This window comes from Eretmochelys imbricata, chromosome 25 (assembly GCF_965152235.1).
Source record: "Eretmochelys imbricata isolate rEreImb1 chromosome 25, rEreImb1.hap1, whole genome shotgun sequence".
In the NCBI taxonomy this organism is placed as follows: domain Eukaryota; kingdom Metazoa; phylum Chordata; order Testudines; family Cheloniidae; genus Eretmochelys; species Eretmochelys imbricata.
The window spans coordinates 15,310,570-15,338,478 of NC_135596.1; the positions used below are offsets into that span (position 1 = coordinate 15,310,570).

General features: G+C 46.3%; 1 protein-coding gene across 1 annotated transcript; it reads right to left on the bottom strand.

The window, feature by feature from the left end:
* Positions 1–683: 683 nt before the first annotated feature.
* On the bottom strand, positions 684–27,909 carry SLC25A42 (solute carrier family 25 member 42). Its single transcript, XM_077842077.1, has 8 exons — positions 27,833–27,909; positions 14,759–14,878; positions 11,768–11,879; positions 9,314–9,339; positions 8,247–8,413; positions 7,482–7,598; positions 6,717–6,868; positions 684–6,341 (listed from the first exon to the last, which is right to left on the bottom strand). Exons 2-8 carry the CDS (start codon positions 14,840–14,842, stop codon positions 6,016–6,018), a joined length of 984 nt encoding a protein of 327 aa, XP_077698203.1. The 5' UTR covers positions 14,843–14,878; positions 27,833–27,909; the 3' UTR covers positions 684–6,015.

Here is a 27,909-nt window from a genome sequence, read left to right on the forward strand (position 1 = left end):
TTTGCCATGCCGCTCCCAGGTCAGTGGAAGAGAGGAGCGTCCCCCTGCGTTACCATGCCATCCTCAAGGACAGTAGTCCTGAATACACAGAGCCAAATAGTCTTTCAATACCCTGAATACTTAGGGGCATGCTCCTGTGCCAGCCGCTTTAACTGTGACCAGGGTGAGGACGCTAGGAGGTTTCTAGGAGAATGTATTTGGGAAAGACAAGGGGGGTGGGGACCGGATATTGATCTGGGAGCAGAGAAAGTCAGAGATGCCCCCCTCAACCCACTGCGGGAAGCTCTCCCAGAGTGTCTGGCGCCCCGGCCAGCTAGAGCAGAGTCTGCGGTGTGTAAGAGGCAGTACCTGGAGCACCCGTCGTGCTGGGAGAGGGGAGACATCTCTCCTTCTGCAGGACTTCGAGTCAGAGATTTGAGCAGGATCAGCGTGCGCTCGATTCAGAAGAGCTCGTTCAGTGTTGAGTGCTTTGCCGGTACGGGACACTGTTGAAAATCCGGTGCTAAACGGGCCCATTGCTAGTGGCTACAGCTTCCACTTTCTTCCCCTCTCAATGCTGGCCCCAGTTCTGCTGAGTAGAGACGAGAGCCCCTGTTTTGTCCTGTAAAACGTATTGTGAGTGCGACCAGCACCTCCTGGTAGTAGAGATGCAACACAGAGGACACCCAAAGAGAATCCAGAGAGCCAGTTAATTTTTTATTAAATATACTCCTCTCTTGGCACAAATTTTAAAATATATATATAAACATTATATAACAGTGTCATCACTGCATTAAAATAGAACTCCAGACCCAAGGAAAGCAGTCAGGTTTGACACACATTAATGGGTGAGAACATCTTTACAAAAGGCATTTGTTCTCCGTGCATAGACAGTCAACAAGAGTCCCTGCATAACGTGGCATTAAAGGGTACAGGGTGGGTAGGAGGAACCAGACATTGCAATGAAAAAACCTTTTTATAAATCAAGTCTTTTCCATTTCTGGCTCCAAGCCATGGACTGAGCCCAAAACATACCACATTAGCCCTAGTATAAGAATTAAGTAACTACATTCAGGTATTTCCTCATAAATCATAAGAGATGAGTAAAAGTTGCATCGAAAACAATAGAGGCTGAGGGAACTGGGGTTATTTAGCCTGCGGAAGAGAAGAATGAGGGGGCATTTGATAGCTGATTTCAACTACCTGAAAGGGGGTGCCAAAGAGGATGGATCTAGACCGTTCTCAGTGGTAGCAGATAACAGAACAAGGAGTAATGGTCTCAAGTTGCAGTGGGGGAGGTTTAGTTTGGATATTAGGAAACACTTTTTTCACTAGGAGGGTGGTGAAACACTGGAATGCGTTACCTAGGGAGGTGGTGGAATCTCCTTCCTTAGAAGTTTTTAAGGTCAGGCTTGACAAAGCCCTGGCTGGGATGATTTAGTTGGGGATTGGTCCTGCTTTGAGCAGGGGGTTGGACTAGATGGCCTCCTGAGGTTCCTTCCAACCCTGATATTCTAGGATTCTATGATCTCCAATATTTCGCTTCCCCTTTGCCACCAATGCTGTACCCACTGATGCCGGATGCCAGAGACTTCTCAGATTGCATGGTAGCACCACAGTCCATTTATCAAGCACTTGTTAAAAAAGTTTCTTCTGAAATGCACTGACTGCTTCTGTGTTAAAGCAACCACAGTGCAAGACCTGTAATGCTTAAGCACTGCCAGGCCCATGGAGGTCAGGTGGAGTTACAGATGTACCAGCATTTCCTCAGACCAGCTGCTGGACTGGGCTTCTAAAAAATATACCATGAAAGTTTCAGTGGATATTCCCACTCCACTGCCTGCCTCGCAGGGACCATCATCCCCGTGACTTCCACTGATGGTTAATTCTTACACGTGCCAAGGCTCCTCAACATTCCCCTTTCCCCGTCAAAGTCCTCTGCACGCACAGAGATCTGCCTTCCACCTTGGTTGCTGCTGGCCTGTCTTCCCATCCCAAAGCTGTATTGGCACTCTCAGGCCCTGCGGCCATGTGTTCCTGGAGAACAAGGAGAAGACTGCTTGGGGCATGTGTCCAGGGATCAGTGAGGGCTCCCAGCAGCAGCAAGGGGTCTGCACCAAATGGGTAAGTTTTGTCTTGACCCTCTGCTGGAAAGCCTCCCCAGCTTCCCACACCAGTGCCCCTTACCTGGCCCTCAGAACTCCACCCAGGCAACAACCAGTTCACACAGCCAAAGAACTAGGCACTGGGAGGAGCTGCCATTTCACATCCAGTGGGAAAAAGGGAAGGAATCACACCGGACAAACGATACTCGAGGACTTTCCAAAGGAACACACATCCCTGGTATCTAATCCTCGTTAGAAATGAAAGCTCTCACCCCTGCATTCGACAAGGAGGGTTCTGATGCTGGACTGTTCTGGGAACCCAACATCAATCTTGCACTTATGCCAGTTTAGCTATTCTCCATCAGACCTGCCTTCCCCGAATGGCCAGGGGTGGACCCAGGGCACTAGACCATGGTAGAGGGGAGCAGAAGAGAAGGAAATGCAAGTTAATAGTGTTTGGCTGCTAATTATCATAGTAAGACAGCTGACCATTTTAAGAGAGAGTCACATAATTTGGGATCAGATGGTCAACAATTCCAGAGAAATGGGAGGGGAAGAGAGAAGATTTACACGGGACTTGTCTCCTTTTTGGAGGGATACAGAACATACTCGTGGGAGATTCCTGAAGCAAACTGAAGGTCATTCCATTACACACAGTAGCACTGTCCCCTCCTACCCAGCATGCTAGAGGAGCTTCAGGGTCCCTCATTTCAGGCAGCAGATTTGGAACAAGTTTTAATTCATGCAAGAAAGTAAAAGAATTAAGAGTTTTGGGTTTCCCCCTTGTACATCCCAACAGGGGGAAACCAGCTACTTAAAACGTACACAGCGCACACACGCACAGACAGACAGAGAGAGTTATTTTAAGAACTCTTTTGTTCAAGAAACCAAAGACAACTGCTAACATAATTAGACTGAAATCAGGTCTGCTTCTGGACTAAACAAACACAGTCAGTAAAAAGGTTTGTCTAAAAGAGATTTTTAAATTAGCTGCAGCGCTAACAAAAAACCCCCACCCATTCACCCCTCTGGGTCCAGCACTTCCACACCGGCACTTCCTTAGAGTCTCACGTCTCTCCTTGGAGTTTTTGGTACAGATACCCCAGGCTTCTAGACAGAAGAATCACCACCCTGGCACTGGTCTCACTCCTATCCAAGTAGGCACCCCCAGGAGTTATGTGACTGAAGGCTACAGCCCATCAGGACTTCTTGGTTCCAGTCTCTCTTCAGACCAGTGCTCATATTTAATACAATGGGTTGAGGGGGAAGACTATTGACGCAGGGAAGATGTCTCAGAAGGACTCATGCTCCCAACTCAGTTCCATCCCTGAGTCTGGGGCTTTCCCCGCAAATGCATCCCCTTTCGCCAGAGAGTCAGGGTCCTACAAGGAACCGAGCACGCTCCGCTGCTACTGACTGCAGTGGTGGGCTGAGGGGCTTCAGCACACAGGATCAGGCCCCTAAATGAGAGTCCACCTTCAAACGGCAGGTGCAGCTCATTCACTATCTGCAGAGCTGGGTGACCCCCTCTAGTGGTTACTTCACTGCCCACCAGGATGCGGTCTAACCCTGACCATAGTGCAGACAAGGGAAACCAGTCTCCTCTTGCGTGCACACAGCTCCCATGCACTCGATGATGCACCCACCACACAGGAAGCCTCCGCACATCGAGAGCCTGATAGCGATTAGACGTACCTTGGACAACACCACACATGCCACTGGTATGGTATCTCCACTCAGGGAGTCATGCTGCCAGCTTGATACTCCCTCCCCTCCCCCCATCATATAATGGGGACAAAGAGAAGTAACCAGCTTTTCCCCCACTGGGGAAAGGAAAGCGTCAGAGTTCTTGCAAAGGTGCGTGCCACCAATATAAAGAACTTCACGCACCGGATGCTGGCTGGACTCCCCTCCCACCAATGGCAAGGGCTGTTCTTTTAGGGCTCGTTTGTCTCATCTGTCACAAGCGTTTCCAGTTTCTTAAAAATCTTTTAAAAATTGAATTACGTTGTACTTCGACGATGTGACCAGAGACTTTGAGTTTACACTGGATATTCTCTTCAAGCCGGAAGCGTCAGACATCTCACAGAGGTCATGTCCCATCTGGGCACCGGCTGTTAGCACAATACTGATGCTACTCTTTCTAGCGGAAGAACGCGCACACCAGTACTCCAGCATCTAGACTCTCTGGCCAATCTCACGAGAGGATTAAGAACCCAGGGCCAGAGTAGGTGCTTGTCATTAATCACTAGGAAAATATTTGGCATTAGAGGCAGGTTCTGCTCCAAAGAGTGAATGAGTGCAAAGACTATTAAAAAAAAAAAAAAAGACGGGTTTAATTTTACCAATTGCGATTATCTTCATTTTGGCGAATGAACTCTTGATACAAGGTTTGAGCAACAATAATGAACATTTAGTGTCTGGAAGGGACAGATTTTAAATACAACCTAGTTACACACTCTGCTCCATTTCTGTTCCACACAAGCAGCAGTCCTGCCACATGGAAAGGTGTGTTTGAGGGGTATACTGCTTGGGAGCGGGGAGACATTGGGGTCATTAGAGATGGCTGGACAATTTCTTCCTCCTCTCTTGTGCTCCAAGTTTAAAATAAAGCCACTCGCCCTTCCAAGTCTCTCAGTGCTCTGTTCCCAAAATATTATCAGCGTTGAACTGTCACACTCAAAAGGTGCCTTACGGTTCATTTCACACTTGCAGCTGGGAAGGACTGGCACACCTGGCATGATTCCCAATGGGTGACAATTACATTACTCTTGGTAAACTGAGTTTATTTTCTATGAGCCAAGTTGGTCCAGTACAATTCTAGAATAAGCTAATGGAATCAAAGTTAATCAGCTGAGGTGACATGACCTACGGAGTGCGCACACCGAGGGTGTTCCAAAGCAGGGCCGACAGCTTTAGACAAAGATGAGGTTGAACCCATTAAAAACAGCCACCTTGATAGGTTATTCATAGGTGTGCTGACACCCACCCCGGAGTTTATTCTCACATTGCAGTTTAAGCAGCAACCACAATAATGAAGGATATAATTCATTAAAAACTTTGAGTGTGTAACACTTCCCCCTCTTAATCTCCAGTCTTAATACTGCAATTTGCTAAATCCTTCCGAAAATGCTGTGTTTAAAAATACAACAACTCCGGATAGAGGGGTTTTTAAAGTAGTCTGAAAGCAACACTGTTTCGACTGAATCCAGGCAGTGCTGATGGCAGGCACAGGAATTCCAGATTGAAAGTTGATCTAACTCCAGAGTCTTTGCTAATTTTATAGAGGGACATTATAATGTTTTGTTCAACACAAAGTAAAACCAGAACAAATGATATCTGAAGGAAGGAACACTTCCACACTTCCAGCCAGAGCACACATCCAAATTCTGGAGTAAAAAATTATTTTTAAATAAAAAACTTAAATCCTGGATGTTCCATTTCAAAGGCTATTAACCCTCTCAACTCACATGTGAAGTTCATTGCAGACCGACTGAAATACTGCTTGCTAGGGTGCTTACCGATGTGTAGTTACTAAGAACTGCGTAGCTGGAACAGCTTTCACCTCCCGGATTTCCAGCTCCATCCAGGAAGACTGGCGTCCCCTTCACACCACCTCATCAACCCAATGAGCCCAGGAGAGAAGTCAGCAATAGCTTAGCGTGTATCGAAGAGTTAAACACAAGACGGAGGCAGCTACCCTAGAGAAGGCAGCTCTGCTGTCACCCAGAACCACAGGGAGAATTCCATTTGGTGAAGGTTAATTGCATGTCTGGGTTTGGGGATAACTGGGAGGCTCATTAAAAAACAAACAAAAACAAGAAGTAAAATCTCAGCAGCAGGGGGTAGCACTAATAAAATGGGACAATGCTAGTGTTTGCTAGACACACACAGAGTACTTCTCCCCTGTAATACTTTGGAAATGAAGCCACTACCTTTCAATATTAGTGCTGATCTGTAATTTACGGAGAAGGATCTGGGTAAGGTCAAAGGTTGTGAAACTTATTCCCACTGCGATTGGACCTTTGACCCAGTTCATGCTGAGTCCTTTGTACAAGCCTCGGATTAGTCCCTCTTCTCTTATAATCTCTCGCATGGTGGGTAGGATGGAACCGTACACGTGTCCCATGACTCCGGCCGTCTGCATTCGCCGACGCACCACGTCCAGAGGGTAGGAGGCCGACTGGCCGATCAAGCCTGCACAGGCGCCAAACGCGAGACGTTCCAGGGGGTATGGCTGGGCTCTCCCACTGTGATCTGGGAAAGAGGGAGGAAGAGGCAGTGTATAAATTGCTTCCTGGAGTAACTGCATAACTACAAAGTTACATGGTCTAATGGCCAATACAGTAGAGAGGGCGTCAGGAATCCTGGGTTCTCTTCCGCTAGCAGTGTGACCCTACGCAAGCCCTTGAGTGTCAGTTTATCCAGCTAGAAAATGGGCACGATGTACCACATCCTGCTGCTTCCCAGTCCAACAGAGGTGAGGAGAGAGGAGACGTCCTTTGGTGCAGGATCGGGGAGGCAGCTTTAAACCTTTTATGACCAAGTGCTAAAGCTCTGAGAAGCAGTTCTGCTGCCAGCCTGAGCTGCCGTCACCAGGATGTCAGCATTCTGACCCAGGGTGCGCTTTACCTGCATGCAGTTTCTTCAGCGACTCGTAGGTGAAGAAGCTAAGCCCGGCGTACGGGATCACCCCAAGGATGGTGGGCGCAAAGCCCCTGTACAAGGTCTTCAGCCCCTCCTCCCGGGAGATTCGGATGAAGACATGGAGGATATTGCTGTACCTGTAGAAACACAGACCCCAGACATTACCAATGGCCTTTGTGTGCAGGCAGTAATGCTTCCAACCTGACTCTCAGGGGGACCCACAGGTAACCTGCTTGCTCAGCTGGAGAAATCCACCAACATTTAGCTCTGAGCGTACGATGGGGAGCTCAGAAGGGACTTGATTAAGATGCAGTTTTACAATAAAGCTATTGAAAAGAGCTGGCTTTGTCATTTGTCCATGACCTGTTGACCTAGCAGAGGGCATCCGGTTGGGCCTCTCCTGAAGGAGCAGTGTCAAACTGGCCTCTTTGTCCCAAACCAGCACACAAGGTACCTCTCACTTGTGAGCTGATCACTATTTGAATACTGACCTTGTGCGGAAGTCTCTGGCCTGTGTTACGCAGGAGGTCAGAGTAGATGGCCTTGGAATCTATTAATCTCCTTCTGGAGAAGAAAGGTCACTGGCATATGTCAGACTTGCCGATTCCCAAGGCTGAGTCACCAAACCCAGAGTTACACCAAAAGCTTAGAACAAGGCACGAGCCGGAAAGATGGATTAAAAATCATGTGACCTTCAAAACCATCCACCTCCACCCCGGATGCTTACACCCATTCCCATTAGCCACTTACATCTCCTTCGGCGTGACAGCCATTCGAGCTCGCACCAGGTCCAAAGGGTAGGTTAACATGGCAGCTGTTGTTCCTGCCAGTGAGCCAGCAATGAATCTGGGCAAAGGAGTCAACGTTCTAAAAACGAAAGGGAGACAAAACCAAACCGATCACACCTGCACAGAATAAGGATGGTACTTTTTCTTAGGCTTCCTCCCACAGCTACACTGAGCTGGCTTCCAGCAGCTACTTATACTGGGAGGGGGCAGAGGGGAGCTTGGTGCTGGTGACAGGCTGGGGGCTGCAGCAAGCCTGATTTGGGTCTTTCAGACACATCTGCACTACAGCATGGAGAGGGGAGTAAGAGGCCATGCACTAAAGTGCAGGGTGTTTGGTTTTCAGCGCTCTGGGGAGGCTGCGTCCCGTTGCTTCTCTTGGCAGTGCTAACCCCAAATGCTATCTGGGCCACTCCTTGCTCACCCCTCTAGAAGGCAGGATCTTATCAACCAGAGGGAATCGGCCTGGGACACAATGCAGACTCTAGGCAGCAGGGACACCCCACATTGCTTAGCTCCTGCCCCACAGTGCTCTACACAGCTGCCCACTATCCTGGGCTCTCCACCAGTACAGCGTTCAGCTGAGCAGCGATAGGTTCCCACAGCCTAGAGGCACCCGTCACCTACATAACAATCCTAATTCCCACAGGCCTCCAGTCCATACAACCCCTCTCACCCCAACAGTCAGACTCTGCTCCTACGACTAGGCTCAACACCGGCGGCATCTTACTTTCCATGAAAGCCGTAGTAGCTTCCCAGGAGTTGCTTGTACTCTTCGTGCGCACAGAACTGGATGGCAGCATATGGGATCACCCGGACCATCGTGGCCGAGTTCCCACGCCACAGGCTCAAGAAGCCGTCATTGAGGTAGGTGCGATAGATCAGCCTATAGGCTTCCTGCAATCAACAGAAAATGAAAACGGGGTCGAAGGTGAGAGGAGACAACGCTTCCCACTCTTCACCTAGGATGGAGCCAGAACGTCTCCAGCGGGAGGAAGCAAGTCCCAGCAAGACGGCTTCCCTTGGGCCCCCAACCACAATGAGGTGGGAAGACAGTCGCTATTTACATTCCCTCCTTTGGGCTGTGCCCCGAATACACAGAACAAGAGCATCAGCATCTCTCAGATAGGAAAAGCATCTTTTAAAAGAGAATTGGACACAAGCAAAGCTGGAAAGAGCCAAAGGGCTCAGAGCGGTTTAAAGACGACATGCCTTTTAGTTTCCTCTTCCAGGGCTGGAGTGATGTCTGCACAGACCACTTTTCAACCCAAATCAATAGACTCATTACAGCGCAGAAGGTTTGGGGGATTATAAATATTAGCATGCGCTATCTGTAGCATCAACCTAGCACATACATCATAAAGCACTCTACAAACCACAGGGAGGGATGTCCACCCAAACTCGACTGTGCAATAATCTTTTAAAGAATCCCACTGCTGGCTGAGTGATCACATTGGGTGGGGGAAAGATGCAATACCACATTATGCCCAGCAAGATGGAGCCCAGGGTGCCACCGAATGAAGAACTGATTATCTGCGGTACAGCAGCACCCCTAGGCCCAGAACAAGTCTACGACTGCCACTGTGCGAGGTGCTGCGCAAAGGTAGGATGGAGACAGCCTTGCCCCAAAGAGCACGATCAGTTACACTGTTACAAATCTTTTCCTCTGTGCTACTTCGCTATAAACACTGCTAATAAAATTCAAGCCAGACAGTTAAATACAACAGAGCACTTTTATTGCTATTCCTGCCATTAATCAAACCCTTTACAATCAACAGGAGACAGACATCACCTCACCTTGGCAGAAAATCTGTTTGCAGACACTAAAAAAAAAGAAAAGAGAAGAACATTAGTGTGAGGACTTGCTGCACATTTAACTAGACAGAGTCCGACGGCCATGCAATTTAGCGAGTAAAATCTATGGGGATGAACTTGGGCACCACAGAAGCTGCAAGCTGTTATCAAGCCTTTTCTAGTTCTTAAGTCATGAATTGCATAAAGGAGCAAGATAGTGAAAACTTGTTCACATGTGACTGTTGCATGGCCTTGAGAGGATTACAAATCTGTCAGGAATTAGAAAGCAACCGCAGAAGGTGCTGGATTGCTAAAGAAACAAGGTTTTGTTGTTTGTCTTGTTGTAGCCCGGCTTCACACCTGCAATAGGAGTGTTATTAGAACAGAGCATTTAAACACCCTGTAATTTCATCACCAAATACCTTGCATGTCACAGTTAAAGGAAAGCTGTCAAAACTTTGAACAGATGCAAGAAAAGAAATTATGCCCAATCTTGCAATGAGCTCCAGGCAGGTATCCTCCCTCCTGCATGGAGTCCCGTTGAAGTCCTGCCCTGTGCAGGATGGTGGCCTCCGGTTGTAATTTGTGCGTGGAAGGGATCTATTAAAATATGCTCGACTCTTCACCTGAGAGATTGGCTTATGGGCCACAGGATCTGTGAGCAGCCGCACAGTAACTAGCAGGCGCCGTACGCTTGCTGAGGAAGAAAGCTTCATCTGCTGAGGGCTGTCTGGAAACTGTTTATTGCAAATGTCCACTGCACTGGAACCAGCTCTTCTGCCCTCCCAGCAGCAGGCCGCCACACACTTACTAATTTACAAGGGAACTTTTGTAGCCCAGATGGCCCAAGGCTGCTTCCAGCTGCCTGAATAGGAAAGCCACTGCCAGCTAAAACCCCCAGACAGTGAGAAAGATAAGGAAACTCTGCTGGATGCCAAGAGATCAGCCAGAAGTGGTGGTTTCTAATTAGATCGTTCACCTCCTCTGCAGAGAGTTTAACTAGACAGAGAACTTGGCTATTTATAAAACATAGGCCTGTACAAGTTAATGGTGATTTGTACAAACAGCTGCTAATTCACCCCTATTCTCCAGCTCCCATTACACCCTTCAGCTCTCAGTTTGGATCTCTTATGGAAAGTCTTAAACAGGGGAAGTGAAGGGCTCATTCCAGTGAGGTAGACAGTGAGGTGCTATGCTACACACAACTCTGTCAATGCCTCTCTATCCCAACCTAGAGTCACCCTAGCTATCGAAGCTCTCAGATCTCTCCCCCACCCACCCACATTAGCTCTGCTGATGCACTTCTGTCCTGTCCTGCAGCCCCCTGCTATTCCAGAATGGGGCCTCTGCTAAGCCGATATTGATGATCAAGTCAAATCGCCTCAAAATGAATCACATCTAAGGGATTAGATTAAATCGAACTCATTTAATCGGAGATGCAAACCAGATTTAAATCCTTGGCCTCTCTAAAAGTCTACTACGTTAGACATGTTACGCACACACACTTACTTGTAATATTTAATATTCCTGGGTCGTTCTTGCACTGAAACAGGGATTTATCAGCCTATAGCTGCAATCTGACAGATGATAAAAATGCTCCCCGTTCTGATCAAATGCATGAGGATGGTCTAGTCAAAGCAGCTGAACTTGGGTTTTCAGTTACGCATATTTAGCATATGGGATATGAACAGGGATTTGTAGTATAAAGCCAGATATTTTGGACTCTACTTCATTGACTCTTGAAGCAGTCTGTAGAATTGATTTAACTTACAACCAGAATATTTTAACTTAATAATTAACAATGTAAGTTTGAGTAAATATGTTCTACTTACCCATCCTTTTACAGGAAACCCCTGGTGTTTATTTACTTCCGTCTAATTTTCACCATGTCCCCATTCCCTCCTTCCCCTATTCCCTGAGGTTAAGCAGCCCAATAGCATCTTTGTACTTTTCAATGTATATCTCCAAACTGACCCGTCTCACGAAGAGCAGACGTGAAACCCAAACCACTACGCCAAGCCTTCAAAATGGCATTACCCTCCCCCCCTTCAGTTTTAACTGCAACACCTTACAATACATGGCTGCTGTATGTTTCGAGAACCTCCCGCACGCCCACGGACGATAAGAGCATGCAAGACCCACACTCACAAGCTGCGCTCATCTTCCACTAAGAAACAGTGGGCTCAGTCCTACACCATGGAAGTAAGTGGCAATATCCCTATGACATGTGGGCATTATCCTAACAGATTTGTGGCCGATTGTCACCTTTCGGGATCAGAACCTCTATCCCAAGCAGGAAACAAAGGTCCCACGCGCCTGTCAAAGCCACACAGGGTTTCTGCAGGTTTAGGAAGAGCAAAGCGTCAGAGCACAGAGCAGCTGTTCTGCTGGCAGAGGAGAACAGGCACTCTGCTCTCTTAGAAGCTGTCTGCTTTCTCAAGGGCTCACAGCATTCACCTTGAAATATGATTTTTGTCCTATCTAGCGGGGCTACTGCTGTTTTTGCAACAGCGCCAGCCAATGCACCAGACATCAGGGAGTTGATCACTTTCCTTTTATCCGGGCTCCCCTAGGAAAAAAACAAAAAACAAAACACATTACATTGCTCAGTGAAGGGACAGAGTTGGGTGACTGGGATGCAAACAAACTTTCCTGTACATAGCAACTAAGCATATGCCTGCACAGCAGCGGTCTGGGCACTGAGATAGGGGAACCAGAGTTAGTTACACTGGGTGAAACTGTCCCTGCTGCTAAGCAACACGCGAGTTATACCTGTAGAGCTGTATCCATGCTGGAGCAGCACTAACCCAGGTTAGCCCCAGAACGTCCTAGCGCCTATCTCAAGGTTCTTAGTGCTGCACTAAGCTGCTCTCTGAATTGTTTTCCTAGTGCATTATGGGAGAATTTGTCTGTCCTTCCTAACCCCTGGAGGGCTATGGGCACCCAAGTTCTGGAACCCAGGTTACAACCTGCACCTGCCCTGCAAAGCAGATGGGTTAGAGCCTGTGTTAAAGTGAAGTCCTGGCTCTAATCTATACACCCACCAGGTAAGGAAGCCTGGATTCAAAGCACGTATAAACCCAGGGAAAAGCTGTGTGCGGGTGGACAGTTTATGGCTAAAGCCCAGGCACAATGCAGACATTCATACAGCTGTCTCAGGGCTCTTGGGAGTACATTTGCTTAAACAGTATTTCAACATGTGGGAAACAGCAACTGGCAGTTCTTTACTGCTCAGTTTCTTTCATGAAGCCTTTTATTCACAGGGACTTAGGACAAATGGAAACCAGCGTCAGGGCTTCGGAAACTCAAATACCACCTCCAAAATGCCAGATACTCCAAAGCAGAAATTCAGCTCTGAGCTGGACCCTGAAGAACAAAGATTAAAACTAGCCTACCAGAGTACAAAGTTCCAAAGTCAATGACCTCTTACCCAGAAGGTGGCCTATCCCTTCCCTGCTAAGATTACAGTGAAAAGCACTGCCCCCTCTTGATTTAAGTTAAGTACTGAAAGCAAGTTTCTGGTTTTATTTTAAACCTGCACTTCCAGGGACACCACGACCTTATTTCAAACTGGCCCCAACACCATAGAAGCATAAGGCAAGACAAGTTTCTCCTGCGAGATAACTGCAAAGGAAATAGCTTGGTTTCTTATATGCCTGTCATGTTTCAGATTTAGAGTGCAGTTTGCTTTTCATAATACATGCGCAGAAAGCAAGCCAGAGTGTTAAATCTGACACACTGAAGGCAACAAACTGTCAGGAAAGCACAGATTAGTCTTGCCCATGTTAGCTTTTAAAGACACGTTTTATGTTTGCATGGCATGTATTATATGTTAAGTGCTCTTTTTTCTCAGATGGATTTGCCCAATTATGAGTGTACCCCTTGGTAATGTTGTCTCTGTTCCCCTCGACCAAAGATCTTTAAAAAGCTACGTTATCAAAAATTCTGCTCAATTGTAGTCACCTTCTGACCTCTGCCTGCCCAACCTTAGACGCAGGCAAGAGGTGGGCTCATCTTCAGCCCAAGTTCTGGACAAATAAAGTAAGGGGGAAAACAAGCCGTAATTACTTCTTTATTCGAGGCCTGTATCAGCCACACGCAGCCCTTGCTAACGTTTGCGGAGTTCTTTAAAACAAACAAACAAACAAACAATCTGCCATGAGACTTCTGCAAGGGGTCAGCCCAGTATCAAAGGCAGCAACACATGCTGCCATAGGTAGGACTCCCAGGTGGTGCCTCAGCGCCCAGAGGGCTGGGAGCTGACAGTGCCCCACTCTGGCTCCCTCCCCCGCTCTCCTCCACCCACAGCAATCTTAAAGTGACTCCAGACTGAACTACATCCCAGCCAGGGCAGGAGAATGTGTTGAGCTGGCTTACCCTAAGCCTTTGGAGGGGATGAGGAACAGAGTGAGCAGCCGGGGAAAAAAAAACATTCCCAACCCCATTTAAATAATTCAGCATAGCGCCGAGTTGTATGGAAGAGTATCAGGAGAATCTTGCTGGAAAATTCAGGAAGCGTTTCCAACTTTAGCCTGCTAGAGTCCCAGAGAAGCAAGAGTTGGAGTTGGCAAAATTGTGTGGCTTGTTCTGTTGATTCTCACTAACTCTGACCTACACAGGGACTAATCCAGGAAGGTTGGGAGCAAGCAGCTTCTCCGTGCACTGACTAGTTCTCAAAGCGTCACTTTTGTTCCTTTTTGCCAGTTCCTTAGAACTGCATTTAAAAACCCTGCTTCAGACACTCTTGCTTCCCAATCATTTTTCTGATGCCAGCCAGGGACAAACTCATACATACCAGAGTTTTCTCCTCTCTTCCCCAGATTATTAATGTAATGAAGGAAAGAGAGGTTCTCGTGAATTTCACTTTGCCCCCCTAGGCACACCAGGCTTAGCAGAACACTACATTTGTAAAAAGGACATTGGGAACAGATGGTTTGACCTTTCCATGAAATTTAAAATCCACTGATTCCGTTTATATTATTTCCTATTCAGTACTTTAAATACTTTTCCTATTTTTACAACAGCAGCTTCATTACTACTGATACAACACAGCAAACACGCTGACCTAAGGCAGAAAGAGGAGATGTTGGTTATTAGAGCAAAGGCAGGAAACCAAGACTTGTGGCTTCTATTTCCAGATCTGCAACCAAATGCACAACCTGGGACATGGAACGAGTTCTCTGCAACTCAGTGGGATACCCATCTACCTCCCAAAGGGTAGGCAGGAGACCAGAGGCATTTCACTGATGTTTGTAAAGTGCTTTGAAATCTTCAATGAAAGCCACTGTTGTACAGCATAATACTTGTAAGCACTGCAGCCGTTTCAGGGCTCCCCATATCAGAGGTCATTTATTTTTCCTTTATGGAATAGCAGCCAGCCAAACCAAATCTCCCCTCCTCCCCCTGCAAATCCATCACACACACCCCTCTAGAACTGCCCGCTCTTACCTCAGATAGAACATGGGTTGGTACAATTGGCTCCACGCCATTCTGTTTTAAACCCACTTGACCTTCCTTCACACCATTACCCATACCAGTCGTGCTTACTAGGCAGAAGATTTGTGGCTCCTACATTTTGATAAAAAACAAAACAAAACAAAAAACAAAGCAGTGGTTACATGAGAGTAGAAATGAACATTTAGGGATTGTTACCAGCTTACACTGGAGTACACAACATGATCTGCAGTAGAGGCCACCTCCAGCTGGTAAACCCCCGTCTTAAACCACCCACTTTAAAAGTATCCCAAAAAGGTTTCCAGCACAGTTTATCCTCCACAAACCAGCCAACTTCTGCTTAGCAGCTGATTTCTAATGTTCCCTTAAGTGTGTGGTTTCCCTGTAGTTAAATACTGGGCTGTTATCACTCTGTTTCCCCTGTAAAGCTAGAAAATATGAATTTCACTTTTGGAATCTGATTTATTATTTCCTGGGCCTTCACTGATGTGTGTTGGACCTTCAGAGACCTCCAATCTTTGGAGCCATTGACAGTGTAACAGATCCATTCTCCAGTCTATTTGACTTCAGTGGAAATACATAATAATTGCATCTTTATTCCTTAATATTTTAATAGGAGGGAAAGTAGTAATCGTCATTATGCTTGCTAATATTACATATTAAGATTCCAACTGGTACTGAAGGTTCTAAAGGACAAATTTCCAGAATCGGCACCACAGCATTTCAACTGTTCTAAGAACCAAGATAGAGAGACAAAAAGGGTTCAAAAGGAGATTTTTAGATTTATTCCCTGTATTTATTTTTGTCTTTGTTACCATCCGGCACGTGTGTCATTGACATCCTCCTATTAATTTTTGATGTTCTACTTCTTCCCACAAAGGATTTCAGTTGTAAATTATATTACTCTTGCTAGGGAATCTTTAAAATTGTCTATTGCCGCTCTCCTCCAGAACATACTTCTTCTCTGTCCACTTCTAACATCCCAGCTCTTGATGACAAGATCAAAACATGCATAATTTCCAGGAGCTAAGAATCAGATACTAAAACTGTTTTACTCCATCATTTGCAGTGAAGCATCCAAGTTGCCAATCATTCGGAGCTTCTAGATCACATTGGACAAGGCGCATTGAAATTTAAGACCTATGCATGGAAAATGGAAACAAAATTGTCACAGCAATAACTTCAGGAAGTCTGGCTTGAGCAGCCAGGTGCTATTTTAGGAAAGTGATAGATCCAATGCATCATCACATCTTCCATAGAGACTATTCTGACAATGCCAATGATTTAAGTGCATAAATATAAATACATAAGTGTCTCCAGAATTTCGTTTATTCACACTAGTTTCAAGCATGTGTGCACTGCAGCTCATTTAACATAGAAGGTTTTTCTCACTTTGATATATGCTCTCCAACTACTCTCATCAAGGGAAGGGTTGCCCAAACCTTTGCTACAGAAGCACATGGATACCACAGATAAAGACCTGAAATACGAAACAAATTGTCATTTCAATTCCTAAACTTCTATCAGTATCTTGGCTCTTGTACTTTGAGTTTATATTTTCTCTACAATGAAAAAAAGAGACTCAAGGATACATTTAAAAATTCTCAGCAAGCAGCTTTTATCTGAGGCAGCAAATTGCACTAGACCTCTTTATGAGTGGGTCAGAGCTTTCCTAGAGGCATTCCTGCTCCAACATGATGAGCCTCAAGTGGTCCCATTTGGTTAGTCTCCACTGTAGAGGGGTCCCAGTCCCAGCTCTGACACACTCACTGTGCCCCCTTAGGCAAATCATTTCACCTTTGCCCTTGTTCTATACACAGGAAAGGTGAGGCCCACCAGCGGCCCATCTGAGAGAGGTGTTGCAAGGCTCTCTCAATTAGACTGAAATGGGGTGGTTTTTTGGTTTATTTTGTTTTTTGTTTAAATGAAAGGCACCGAACAAGCATTCTTATTGTGCTATTTTAATCACATCACGGCCATAAAACACTCCCAAAAATCCCTTGGTCACTGCAGCAACACCAATGTAAAGCGAGACACAGACAAAGCTCCTCTGTAATCATGCATGACCAATGTGTTAGTCAGAAAGCTACGCATGACCCATGCGCTCACTTCACAGCAAGAGAAACAGCCCTAAGTATCTTCTGCACCAGACACTACCTGTTTGATAGAGCCACAGCCCATGGAAGCACAGCGATTTGGAAAGCTTGCGATCATATTCCCTTAGGGTTCAGTCTGGGCAAATGCAAGCTGGCTGTACTTTACACAGCATGTGTGTGTGTTATTTATATTGCAGTAGCACATAGGGGCCCCAAACAAGGACCAGGGCCCCCACTGTGCTAGGGGCTACACAGATTTGTAATGAGAAGACATTCCTTGGCCAGGAGAATTTATAATCTGAAAGCAAAGCTTTTGGCCAAGGTGGGCTTCAAGACTGACTAAATTTAGTGAGTAACACACACACACACCCCGTAACAAGATTCTAGCCGGCCTGCAGGAGAGTGTAAAAAGAGATCATGACATCAACCAATTTAAAATCCGGTGAAATCCACTCTCATTTTTCAAGGAGCAGAAGAGGAGAAATTTCTCTATGGTCTAGCCAGATGGAAGGTGTAATTTAACTCATTAGGATTCTGCATCATTAGTCAGCAATCAAATGCACAATATATTTTCACCTCAAAAGAAGTTGGATCTTAGTCACATTTATCCACATGCATGTGTTACAGACAAGTGTGTCATCTGGCTATTTTATAAGCCACATATCTAGATTCTTTCTAGGCATCCTAAACGTATTTTAGTAATTGTGGAAATATGGGGGGAGGGATAGCTCAGTGGTTTGAGCATTGGCCTGCTAAACCCAGCCTTGTGAGTTCAATCCTTGAGGGGGCCATTTAGGGATCTGGGGCAAAAATTGGGGATTGGTCCTGCTTTGAGCAGGGGGTTGGACTAGATGACCTCCTGAGGTCCCTTCCAACCCTGATATTCTATAATTCTATGATTTATGTGAGCTAAAATGAACTGCCTGCCCCATGTCCATTACTGGATACACAGTACAGTCTACATATGTTAAAAAATTAAGCAGCACTGTTTGACTCACCTCTTTAGCTTTGCTCATTGAGTATTTGAGCACACTGCAGCCTCCAGAGTAATTAAACTGTAAAATTAACCCTTCAACAGGTCAGGTGTTCTGCTTTCTTAGAGGCTAGTTTTGGTAGCTCTCCCTGATTAAAGGAAGAGCAAAACAGAGTCAAGTTCTTCAAATAATGCAGACAACTCACTTGGAGAGATGTTGCACAAGGAAGAATTTAGTTCATTGCCCGGACTGAACCCTAAGGGAACATGATCACAAGCTTTCTAAATCGCTGTGCTTTCATGGGCTGTGGCATGAACCCTAAGGCATCAACAGCTCTTTCATTTAAAGAATTGATTATTTTTTTAAATATTTCAAATTTATAGCACAACTCATCACATAAAGATGAATTCACCAAGATACCCTGCAAGTTGCAATAATAGATGACAGGAAGGGTTAAGCCAGAGTTCTCTGGATATGGAGACAAAGTAACAGAGTTACATTGCAGGTTACTATGTGTTTCCCTTTAAACCGACTTCTCAATTAAACCTACTTACAAATAGTTTGACTTGATATAATCTGATCTACAGTACACGAAATCCTTAGCTTGTCACCCAGCTACATGCTTTCCTGGGGCAGCCAGCATGACAGGTACAGAGGGCAGAAAACAGCAACTAGAACAAGTTCTCTCTTGGCCCCCTGGCAAGAGCTAATCCTACACTGATCACGAAGACACTCACATTGCATGGATGTTTATTCACCGCTTCACTAATGCGGCACACAGATTTTGCAGTGCCCAGCTGCTCTTAAGCACTCTGACACCCTGGCAATCATAAAAGCAGACCTAGCCATTCCAGTTTACACATTTACTACTGTGGTCAGAATATAGCAGAAGACCAGGCATCCGGCACACACAAGCTGGCTTGCAGCCTGTCATTGCCAAAAAGACATTTGCCCTCAAAATACCCACTGGAATTTAGATCTATTGCAGGACACTAAAATTTCTAGTAGAATGTCAATTACTCCAGTGTGAATGGCCAAGATATTACAAAGCAAACGTTCAGCAGTGTCAGCTAGTTGCATGTCAGCTATGGTTATTTTCTAAGAAACATTTGCTTTCAGCTTGGAGAATGCCAGTGGTGACTATGGAAATGGTTTAGAACACTGGACACGGCGTTCTGACTGACAGGTAGTGGCCTAACCACAGGGCTCTGGCCGACGGAGGCATACATCCCATCTCCATGGGCATACGTCCCATTTCACAACAGCAGCAGGACAAGCAGTGCACTTCAAATTAGTTGCATTTTTCCAGCAGATGCAGTTAAGAGTTACTGTGGCTTTGTGCCACAAGAAATATGCTTTAAACACCCAGAAATACAGTTGTGATTGATCCAAGAGAAGCAGGTCTGAGGGTGAACAGGTACAAGGCATGCAGAGGCCTGGAAGGCATTTCCTTCTCTAATTAAAGCTCAGAGGCAGATGGCCAGTGACAAAGGGAGCATGGAACAAAATTGCTGCTTGTTTTTCAACACAAATTTACAGCATAAAATGGAGTCTAATAATTAACACCTACCACATGCCATTCATCCCCAAGGATTGCAAAGTACTTTATAAATGTATATACACAGACACAGATTACCTTTACCCACTACCGAGATACAGGTACCACAGCACAGACCAACATATTTCATATTGGCTCCGTATTAGCTTCTATCAAGAAATTGTAAATTCTGCATTCAGCTGAAGCTGCAGAGGAATTTAGAAGGCAGGAGGTAATTGCCAATGTTAGATGGGCATATGCGCAATGTGCCCAGCCATTTGATGGTGTCATCACAGCCAGGCAGAGCAATAGTAGCCTGCCGTTGGAATAAGTCCATGGGGCACTCGCCAAGGATATGAGACAGTCTGAAGTTGACCACAGCTGCGTTGTGGGTCATTAGAAAAACCCCATTGAAAGAGGTTGGCCACGCAACTGCCCTGTCCTGTTCGAAATTGGGTCAAAGTTGACCACCAGTGCCTTGGCAGATCAAAACATGGTGGACAGATGGTTGGGTCTGTGATGAGAGAGCGATTAATGACGGTGGTCACTGATCACTCGTTGCACCAAGCAGATTCCACCGTCATGTCGTGTGGTGGCACAAGTGACCATAAAGGATATCTATAAGACAGGTGAGCTGGCGGGTGGTTGAAGAGGTCTGCGTACAAAGGCAGATCGCTGTTCTCATGGATCTTGGCCAGCAGCATAACAGAGGCCTTCTCATGGTGAATATGGGGCAATGCTAAGTATCAGTAGCCATGGCAATGGAGTTGCCGGTAAAGTCCTGGTTAACAATACACATGGCTTTGTTGAGCTCTACATCGACCAGATGAGTGACACCAGACAGGAGAACAGTACTCTGCTGTTGAACGGCAAAGGGCAAGGACTGATGTTCTAAGCGTCCAGGTGCTCACACCCTAGATTGAGCCAGTCAATTTTCTGAGCAGGTCGTTCCAAGGGCTGACCTTGGCTGCCGTCTTCCTCAAGTGGTTGCAGTACATTAATGACCTATCCAACATCACACCAAAGTAAACTGGGTTTGGATTATGCTGCAGGTGTTAGCAGTTGAGGAAAACGTTTAACTCGTGGCTTGCACTTGCATTATGCAGATTAAATATACTAGAAACCATCTGGGAAAATCTCAGCTGCAGGTGCCATCGACTACAATGGTCTGCCATGAGCTATTTTGCCTACTAACACCTGTTTTTACTAGAAGTATCATGTTCACATCTCCTTTTCTCCCATTGCTTTGCACTAGTTTTTCAGACTAAGCTTCTCAAGGAGGGAACCACATCCCCTTATATCAGGGTACAGCACCGAACACAACAGGACTCTGTTCCTGATTATGGCCTCTAGGCACTACCATAATATAAACACTGTCTGAAGTAGGAATTCACACCAGGGTGGAATTTCAATTTGATCAAAGGAAAGTTACATACATAGCTCCCACCGCTACAGGGCCATACAAGCTCCATTCAGAAGTGTTGGTCTCACTCATTGACCAATACCTACTTAGTTCCTACTTGTTCAATTTGTTCATCATCTCACTAATGATCATTCCTCCCCATTTTAGTTTAATGGGAGATCACTTTGCAAAAGAGTTTTCACACATTTTCCCAGACAAAGTGAACACTTAACTGAAGTTATTCAACATCAGTCAGGAAAAAGAAAAGGAGTACTTGTGGCACCTTAGAGACTAATAAATAAAAAATAAATTTTTGTTAGTCTCTATTTATTAGTCTCTAAGGTGCCACAAGTCCTCCTTTTCTTTTTGCGGATACAGACTAACACGGCTGCTACTCTGAAACCTGTCAACATCAGTCAGGAAAGTCAATTGATTAGGTTTGCCTCAGTTGTTAAACTGAGCGATTGAGCTTGACAGAAAAAGAGGTGTGGTAATAGCTGAAACTCCAGAGGCTGAGGGCTTGTCTACACTGGCACTTTACAGCGCTGCAACTTTCTTGCTCGGGGGTGTGAAAAAACACCCCCTGAGCACAGCAAGTTGCAGCGCTGTAAAGCACCAATGTAAACAGTGCCCCAGCGCTGGGAGCTACACCCCTCGTGGAGTTGCGTTTTTTAGTGTTGCCAGTGTAGACTAGCCCTAATTCTTCCTTCAGATGAAAGCCACATTGCTTTTCACATTTGTCAAGCCAGTTCTGAAAAAGCTCACTCCATTGACTTGGATTGGAGAATCAGTCCAAACACCGATTTATGTACAAACTTGACCCTGATGCATAAGGCCTGAAAAGTTCATGGAATTTAGCAGTTTGCACCCATGTTTTTTAGCACAATGCACACTTCAGTGATTCATTAATGAATCACTGAACGGACCTTTCGTTACCAGAAACGTATCTTCAAGTTCAACATGTTTTCCCAGTTCTAAAGTACAGGCAAACACTGCTTGTTTTCCCCTACTCCCAAAGAGACAATACTATTCCAACCAGCACAATAACATGTAAGAAAGGAGATAAAAATTCCTTACATGGTTTTAGACTACTGGCTTGAACTGAGAGAAAGTCACTGGCCACTGGGGAACGCTTATTTAAAAAGCCCAGTAATTAAGCCAACTGCGCTAGTCAGTGCTGTCAGGCCCTACGGTTTGAACTGAGCTCAGAATGCCTGTTCCACAAAATGGAAAAACTTGGCAACTTCAGAGACCACAACTGATTCTCTAAAGTGCAGCTGGGAACTCCTCCACAATACCTTCTATAGCCAAAGACTGGAGATTAGTTCTTTGCTGCAAGACAAATAAGCAACCCTGTTGAACTGGGAGGGGGAGAAATTAATTCATTAGGGAAGTCTGAGGAGCCAGACTATCAAGGTGAGGGAGTACACTATCTCTGACAACTATCCTCACAGCAAAAAGAGAGGAAAAAAAGCAGTCTCCCAGAAGCCTGCAACACTCTGGTCAGGCAAATTCAACCTACCCACTATTGATTTTCCAGCCAATCGACCTCAGTCCTGACTTACAACACCCCTGCCACCAGGGGCACTGGAACAGGGGGGATCTGGGGGCCACAGCCCCATCACTTTTTACTGACTGTAAGGGTCAGCGATGGGGAGGGGGCAAAAAGGAGCGAGGGGCAGGGTCTTGGAGGGAAGGGACAACGTGGGGGCAGGGCCACAGTGTCGATTCCCCCCCAGTTGGGGAGAACTTCCGTCGCCCTGCCTGCCACCCTAGTGCAGGGTATTTCCTTTGCAGAAGGGACTGGATGTTCAAAAATGTACAGAGACAAGAACACTGTTGAGGAAATTTATCACAGGTGACACGAGGCAGATATGACGCAGAGCTGCCAACAGATGTAATGCCAGGGTCATTCACTCAACATACCCTGAATCATTACCACAAAACAAATGAGGCTTTACAACTTCAGAGGCACGCATGGTGCTTTGCAGCATAAGTCAACAAACCCCTGGCCCTGCAGAGCTTACATGCAATACAAGGAGGCAAAAGCTAAAAGACATTGGGGGAGAAGGGGAAAGTCACTTGATCAGTTTGTTTCACATTTATCTTGTCAGCATCACATCTCTGTTAGTGAATTAAGCATGAAGCCAGGTACGAGCAGAGGATGGGAATGGAGGCAGCAGAAAGCTAGCCTGAAGAGAGGAGTTTTGGGGAGGAGATGGAGGCTGTTGGCCCATGGGATGCAGAAAGGGAAAGAGGCACCAATCGCCTAGCTGGGAGGAGGCAGAGGGTTTGTTAGAGTGAGCAGTGATGGCACAGAGGGAAAACACAGGCCGGCAAAATGTTACAAGAGTGACACATGGTTAATAGGCATAGTATCATCCTCACAGCTGTCTGTACACAAAAGTTCTGCCTACACTTGCTTTTTACCTGGTCCATCACTAGGGTTCCTACAGTAAATATAAATAATACTTGGTGTTCTAGGCTTAGATCAATTCCAATTAAAATGGCTTAGAACGTGGCTGCATGGCTTTTGGGAGAAAAATTTGACAGGGGGGATGATGCGGGCAGCCATTGTGGACTGACTGGAGGCAGGAGTCAACATTTCGATAGTGACTGAGAGATGACAGGTAGCTTGGGGACAGGCTCTGAAGGGCTTTGAAAGCGAAGACAATCAGCTTATGGTTTGAACCAACAGAGAAGGGGGAGCCAAGGAAGGGGTGCAAAGAGAGGGGTGACATGGTCAAGGCAACAGGCTGGGAGAATAATCTTGGCAGCAGCATTCTGATCAATGTAGCACTAATCAAGCTGTGAGATGCTGAGAATCTGAATGAGAACTTTCCCTGAGTGGATGGAAAGGAAAGGTCGTATCTTAAAGGTATTATGCAGAAAGAATCTACAAGGTTTAGACAGAGAGTCTGGAGGTGAGGGACTAGACAAGCAGATCCCACAATAGCTAAAAGCAAAGCGTTTCCCCTTTCCTTCCTGTTACTGACTGGAATACAAGCATTGCTAGTCCGAATACTTACAATCTTCATCCGGAGCTATTTCAGTACAACAGCTTTGATCATTATAGCCTCTACCTTAAAACCCAGATTTTATTTAAGAGGGTCAGAGCTCAAGATGATAAAACATTAACTCAGTCTTACTTCATTAAACCAGAACTGAAGCGGATGTGCCTTAACAGAAACATTATTTTTCTTATTTCTCAATAGTGATGCTCTTTCATGTTGCATATATGGTCTGAACTTCAGCTGGAAGTATCCAATTATTTCAGTTCATTTTAACCATGCTATGGCACATCTTATATTAAGTTGCTACCGTGAACTTAAGCATCCATCCTGCCTAACCAAAGCACTTTGTACAACGCTGTTAAGATACACCCAACTTGGTAGGCCCAAAATTTGACATAATGGCGCATATTTTGACTGCCATGCATGACAACAAGGTCCAATGGATTAAGAGCAGATCTGGGAGCAAGGAACTCCAGAAGTCTAAAGTAAATCAGCCTGGGTTTTGGGGTTAAACAACTTACTCAAAGTTGCACAAACTGTGCTTCTGCTCATCCTCTCTGCAAAGCAGGGAAAATACCTTCCCTTCAGAATTGCAACAATTAATATTTCTACAGCAATTTGAAGGACAGCACTAACTACATCAGCATTAATGCATTAGTGCCAGTTTTATATGAGAAAGAGACATACATCTCAAGGGTTGGTGGGTTGGGTATATTTAGCAGCAGAATTGCCAAGGAAAAGGTGACTGGTTCCTGTACCTTTTCTAATACTAAATTTGTTTGGCCTAGTATGTACTAAGCCCATGGTAATCTGCTTCAAGAGGTAACAATACACTCATTTCAAATCAGCACTGGCCACCTGGCGTTGTATAGTTCTTAACCCTTAAGGTCCGCATGCCAGGTACAGTACATCTATGAAACACCTTGCCTCCAGGTGGCCCTGGCCCTGCCTAAGTCAGTACATTGCAGCAGCTGTTCACAATGGCTGTACAAAGATGCTACCGTGGCAGAGGCTGTGAAACTGGCCTGGAGCCAGCAAGACCTCAAAGCTGGTGCTCTCTCTGCCCCAAGGACCCAGTCATTCTGTATACAGAGTTCCTGCTGAAGTAAAGGGGAATACTGAGGGAGATCTAATTGAGAGAGACTGCAAGACAATAAGACCAAAATCTGAAGGTTGGGGGGGGGGGGTTCAGTGTGAATGGCTGATTTCCAGAAAAATGTCAAGCACCCACAATTCCAGCTGAAGTCAATGAGATGTGCAGATACGCTGTGCCTCCGACAATCCAGCTCTGGTGTTTCAAACCAGGCAACTAAATTCAGTGGCCACTTTGTTAAACATAGAAAATAGGCCAACATTTTCCGATTGGGTCATTTTTAACTGCATTCACTTTTAGATCATGGGTGAGTCATACCAGTCCTCTAGAAACCCTTACAATACAGACTCTCTTCTCTCCATTATTTTGTCACACTCACTGACTATAGATACCTCCGGTTCCCCTCATCACTTCAGCCATTTAAAAAAAATAAATAATAAAGCATGTTTCCAAAACATTCCAAATTGCCCGTGGGGTGTTTGTGTGGTTGGTAAAACAACCTCCAGAAAAAGCCTTGCATATTAAGAGGCTGTGAAGCACAAGGATGCAACCTTATCTTCCAAGTGAGGATGAACTTCAACCCACATTTTTTAGCTAGCTGACTAGCATATTCCTGTGCAACTGCATTCATTAACTTCACTGCCATCTTTAAACCCTCAGCGCTACCCAAGAGAGCAATTGTATAGTGCAGAAGCTTGACATTTTATAATATAATAGCAGTAATTAGTACACCTTTAGTGTAGTACTTGGCATATTCAGCAGAACTATAAAATGGCACTGATTAACTTACATGACCCTTTCCAACATATTCTGCTTTTTGTTGTTGTTTTTTTGTTCCACCTTTAAGACTAGTTTGAGCATGTTTTCCCACTTCCATGTTTGGAGGCAGAGCCAGGGCAGTGGCTAAACTGGAGTGGGATAAGGGAGGAGAGATTCAGAGTGCTCAGTACTCCATGTGTTACTTTCTAGCCCTCTTGTATCTATCCCTGAGCAACAACATCCAACCCCATATTCTTCCCACAGTTATTTCAGCTTACAAAAATGCACTTATCTAGTGGTCTGGAAACACATATCTGAAGGAATATTTGGCTTGAACAGAGCCTTGAGATGATCATATTTAAGGAACAAACACCTGATGCAGAAGATTTCTGTATCATATGTATTGTATTTTCAGATTTGGTTCTAAAGTGTTAAACGTGATATTCACAGGGAAACTGTGCCCCTTGAACACATATTGTTTGTGCAGAAACTTGATGGTGGCAAGAACAGGAATAGCAAGTAGGCCTTTTACCATCAGAAGATCATGGGGGAAGGGAAGAGAAAACAGAATTATATCAAGTCAATATTAAAAGGAGATATTTGCTCAATATCTCCTCTGAATACACTGCATCTGAGAAGTCCACTAAGAAATTATTCCTAGTTGTTGGTCAGCTGACCAGCACAGTAACTCAGCTTTACCCTTCGATTGATCTTTAACTATTCATGGTAAATAGGCCCAATGGCCTGTGATGGGATGTTAGATGGGGTGGGATCTGAGTTACTACAGAGAATTCTTTCCTGGGTATCTGGCTGGTGAGTCTTGCCCACATGCTCAGGGTTCAGCTGATCGCCATATTTGGAGTCAGGAAGGAATTTTCCTCCAAGGCAGATTGGAAGAGGCTCTGGGGGTTTTTCACCTTCCTCTGCAGCATGGGGCACGGGTCACTTGCTGGAGGATTGTCTGCACCTTGAAGTCTTTAAACCATGATTTGAGGACTTCAATAGCTCAGACATAGGTGAGAGGTTTATTGCAGGAGTGGGTGGGTGAGATTTGGTGGCCTGCATTGTGCAGGAGGTCAGACTAGATGATCATAATGGTCCCTTCTGACCTTAATATCTATGAAATCTATGATTGCCAAATTTGACAGGAAGTTGAAAAATACTATGCAGCTTATCACCTGATCATTGACCCAAAGACAAAAAGAGAGGGAAGAGAGGGTGGTTGGGAAACATTGCAAAGTATCCCCCAAATGCACACTAAGATGCTTTTCCACCACCAGAAAGACACCATCAAACAGATCGGAGCTTGCATGCTCCAGGCTGACAGAGCCAGTGACCAGATCCCTCTAACCCACAAGCCAGCGCTGTCCACTAACACAGGGCACCAATGAAGAGGGTGAAAGGAATATTTACACAATATCACAAAGCTAATTCAGGGGGGCCTTGTCCCACAATGAGGGGGGCAAAGGGGTGCACCAGGAAGACCCCTAACCCACACTTCAGGGTCCCATGTAACTCAGGAATGGAAGGGAGAAGGTTTCAGGTTTTCCCCTGACAGCAGAGCGCTGGGACAGGGCGCAACTACCCCACCCACGGAGAAGGGGCTTGCCATGACGGTATCAAATCCTTGTGGGTGCTGCTCCCCCTCTCAGCCCTTAGCATCCTCTGGGAGGGGACCTGAGCCGAGAGCAGAGGCACCAGCGCCCTGGGGAACGAGGGGGCCGTCCAGGCAGGGACCTAGGTGACAGCTGGGGCTGCTGGGCCAGTGAGGAGGATGCCCCACAGCAGGCTGCCGGCCGCCCCCGAAGCTGGTCAGGGGCTCTGAGCCCCACAGGGCGCTGCGGGGGGGGGGAACTAGACCGTCCCTCCCGTTCCCCAGAGGGGCTGTGGTTACACCTGTGCCCCGGGGCAATTACTCGCCCAGCTCCTCTGCAGTTGGGGGAGGTTACCCCTGGGGGGTCCTCCCCTCCAGCAACAGGGGGCAGCCAGCACCTCCCCAATACGATACTGAGGGGGATGACCCCCCCCAATTCAGGGCTGGGGGGCAGCCAGGGGGACTCCCCCCATTCGGGGCTGGGGGGCGGGGCAGCCAGGGGGACCCCCTCCCATTCGTGGCTGGGGGGCGGGGCACCCAGGGGGACCCCCCCATTCGGGCTGGGCGCGCCCCTCCCCCCGCGGGGGGCTCCCACTCACCGGCTCGGCCCCGCGCTGCCCCGCTGGGTCCCCGCGCTGCTGCTGCTGCTGCCGCCGCGGCCTCTTGGGTCCCCCGC

Coding starts and splice junctions, on each gene's coding strand:
- SLC25A42 (XM_077842077.1), bottom strand. CDS start 14,842: ATGGGTAATGGTGTGAAGGAAGGTCAAGTGGGTTTAAAACAGAATGGC. Junction 11,880..14,758: donor CAACCCATGTTCTATCTGAG/GTAAGAGCGGGC, acceptor TTTTTTTCCTAG/GGGAGCCCGGATAAAAGGAA. Junction 7,599..8,246: donor TACTACGGCTTTCATGGAAA/GTAAGATGCCGC, acceptor TTTCGTTTTTAG/AACGTTGACTCCTTTGCCCA.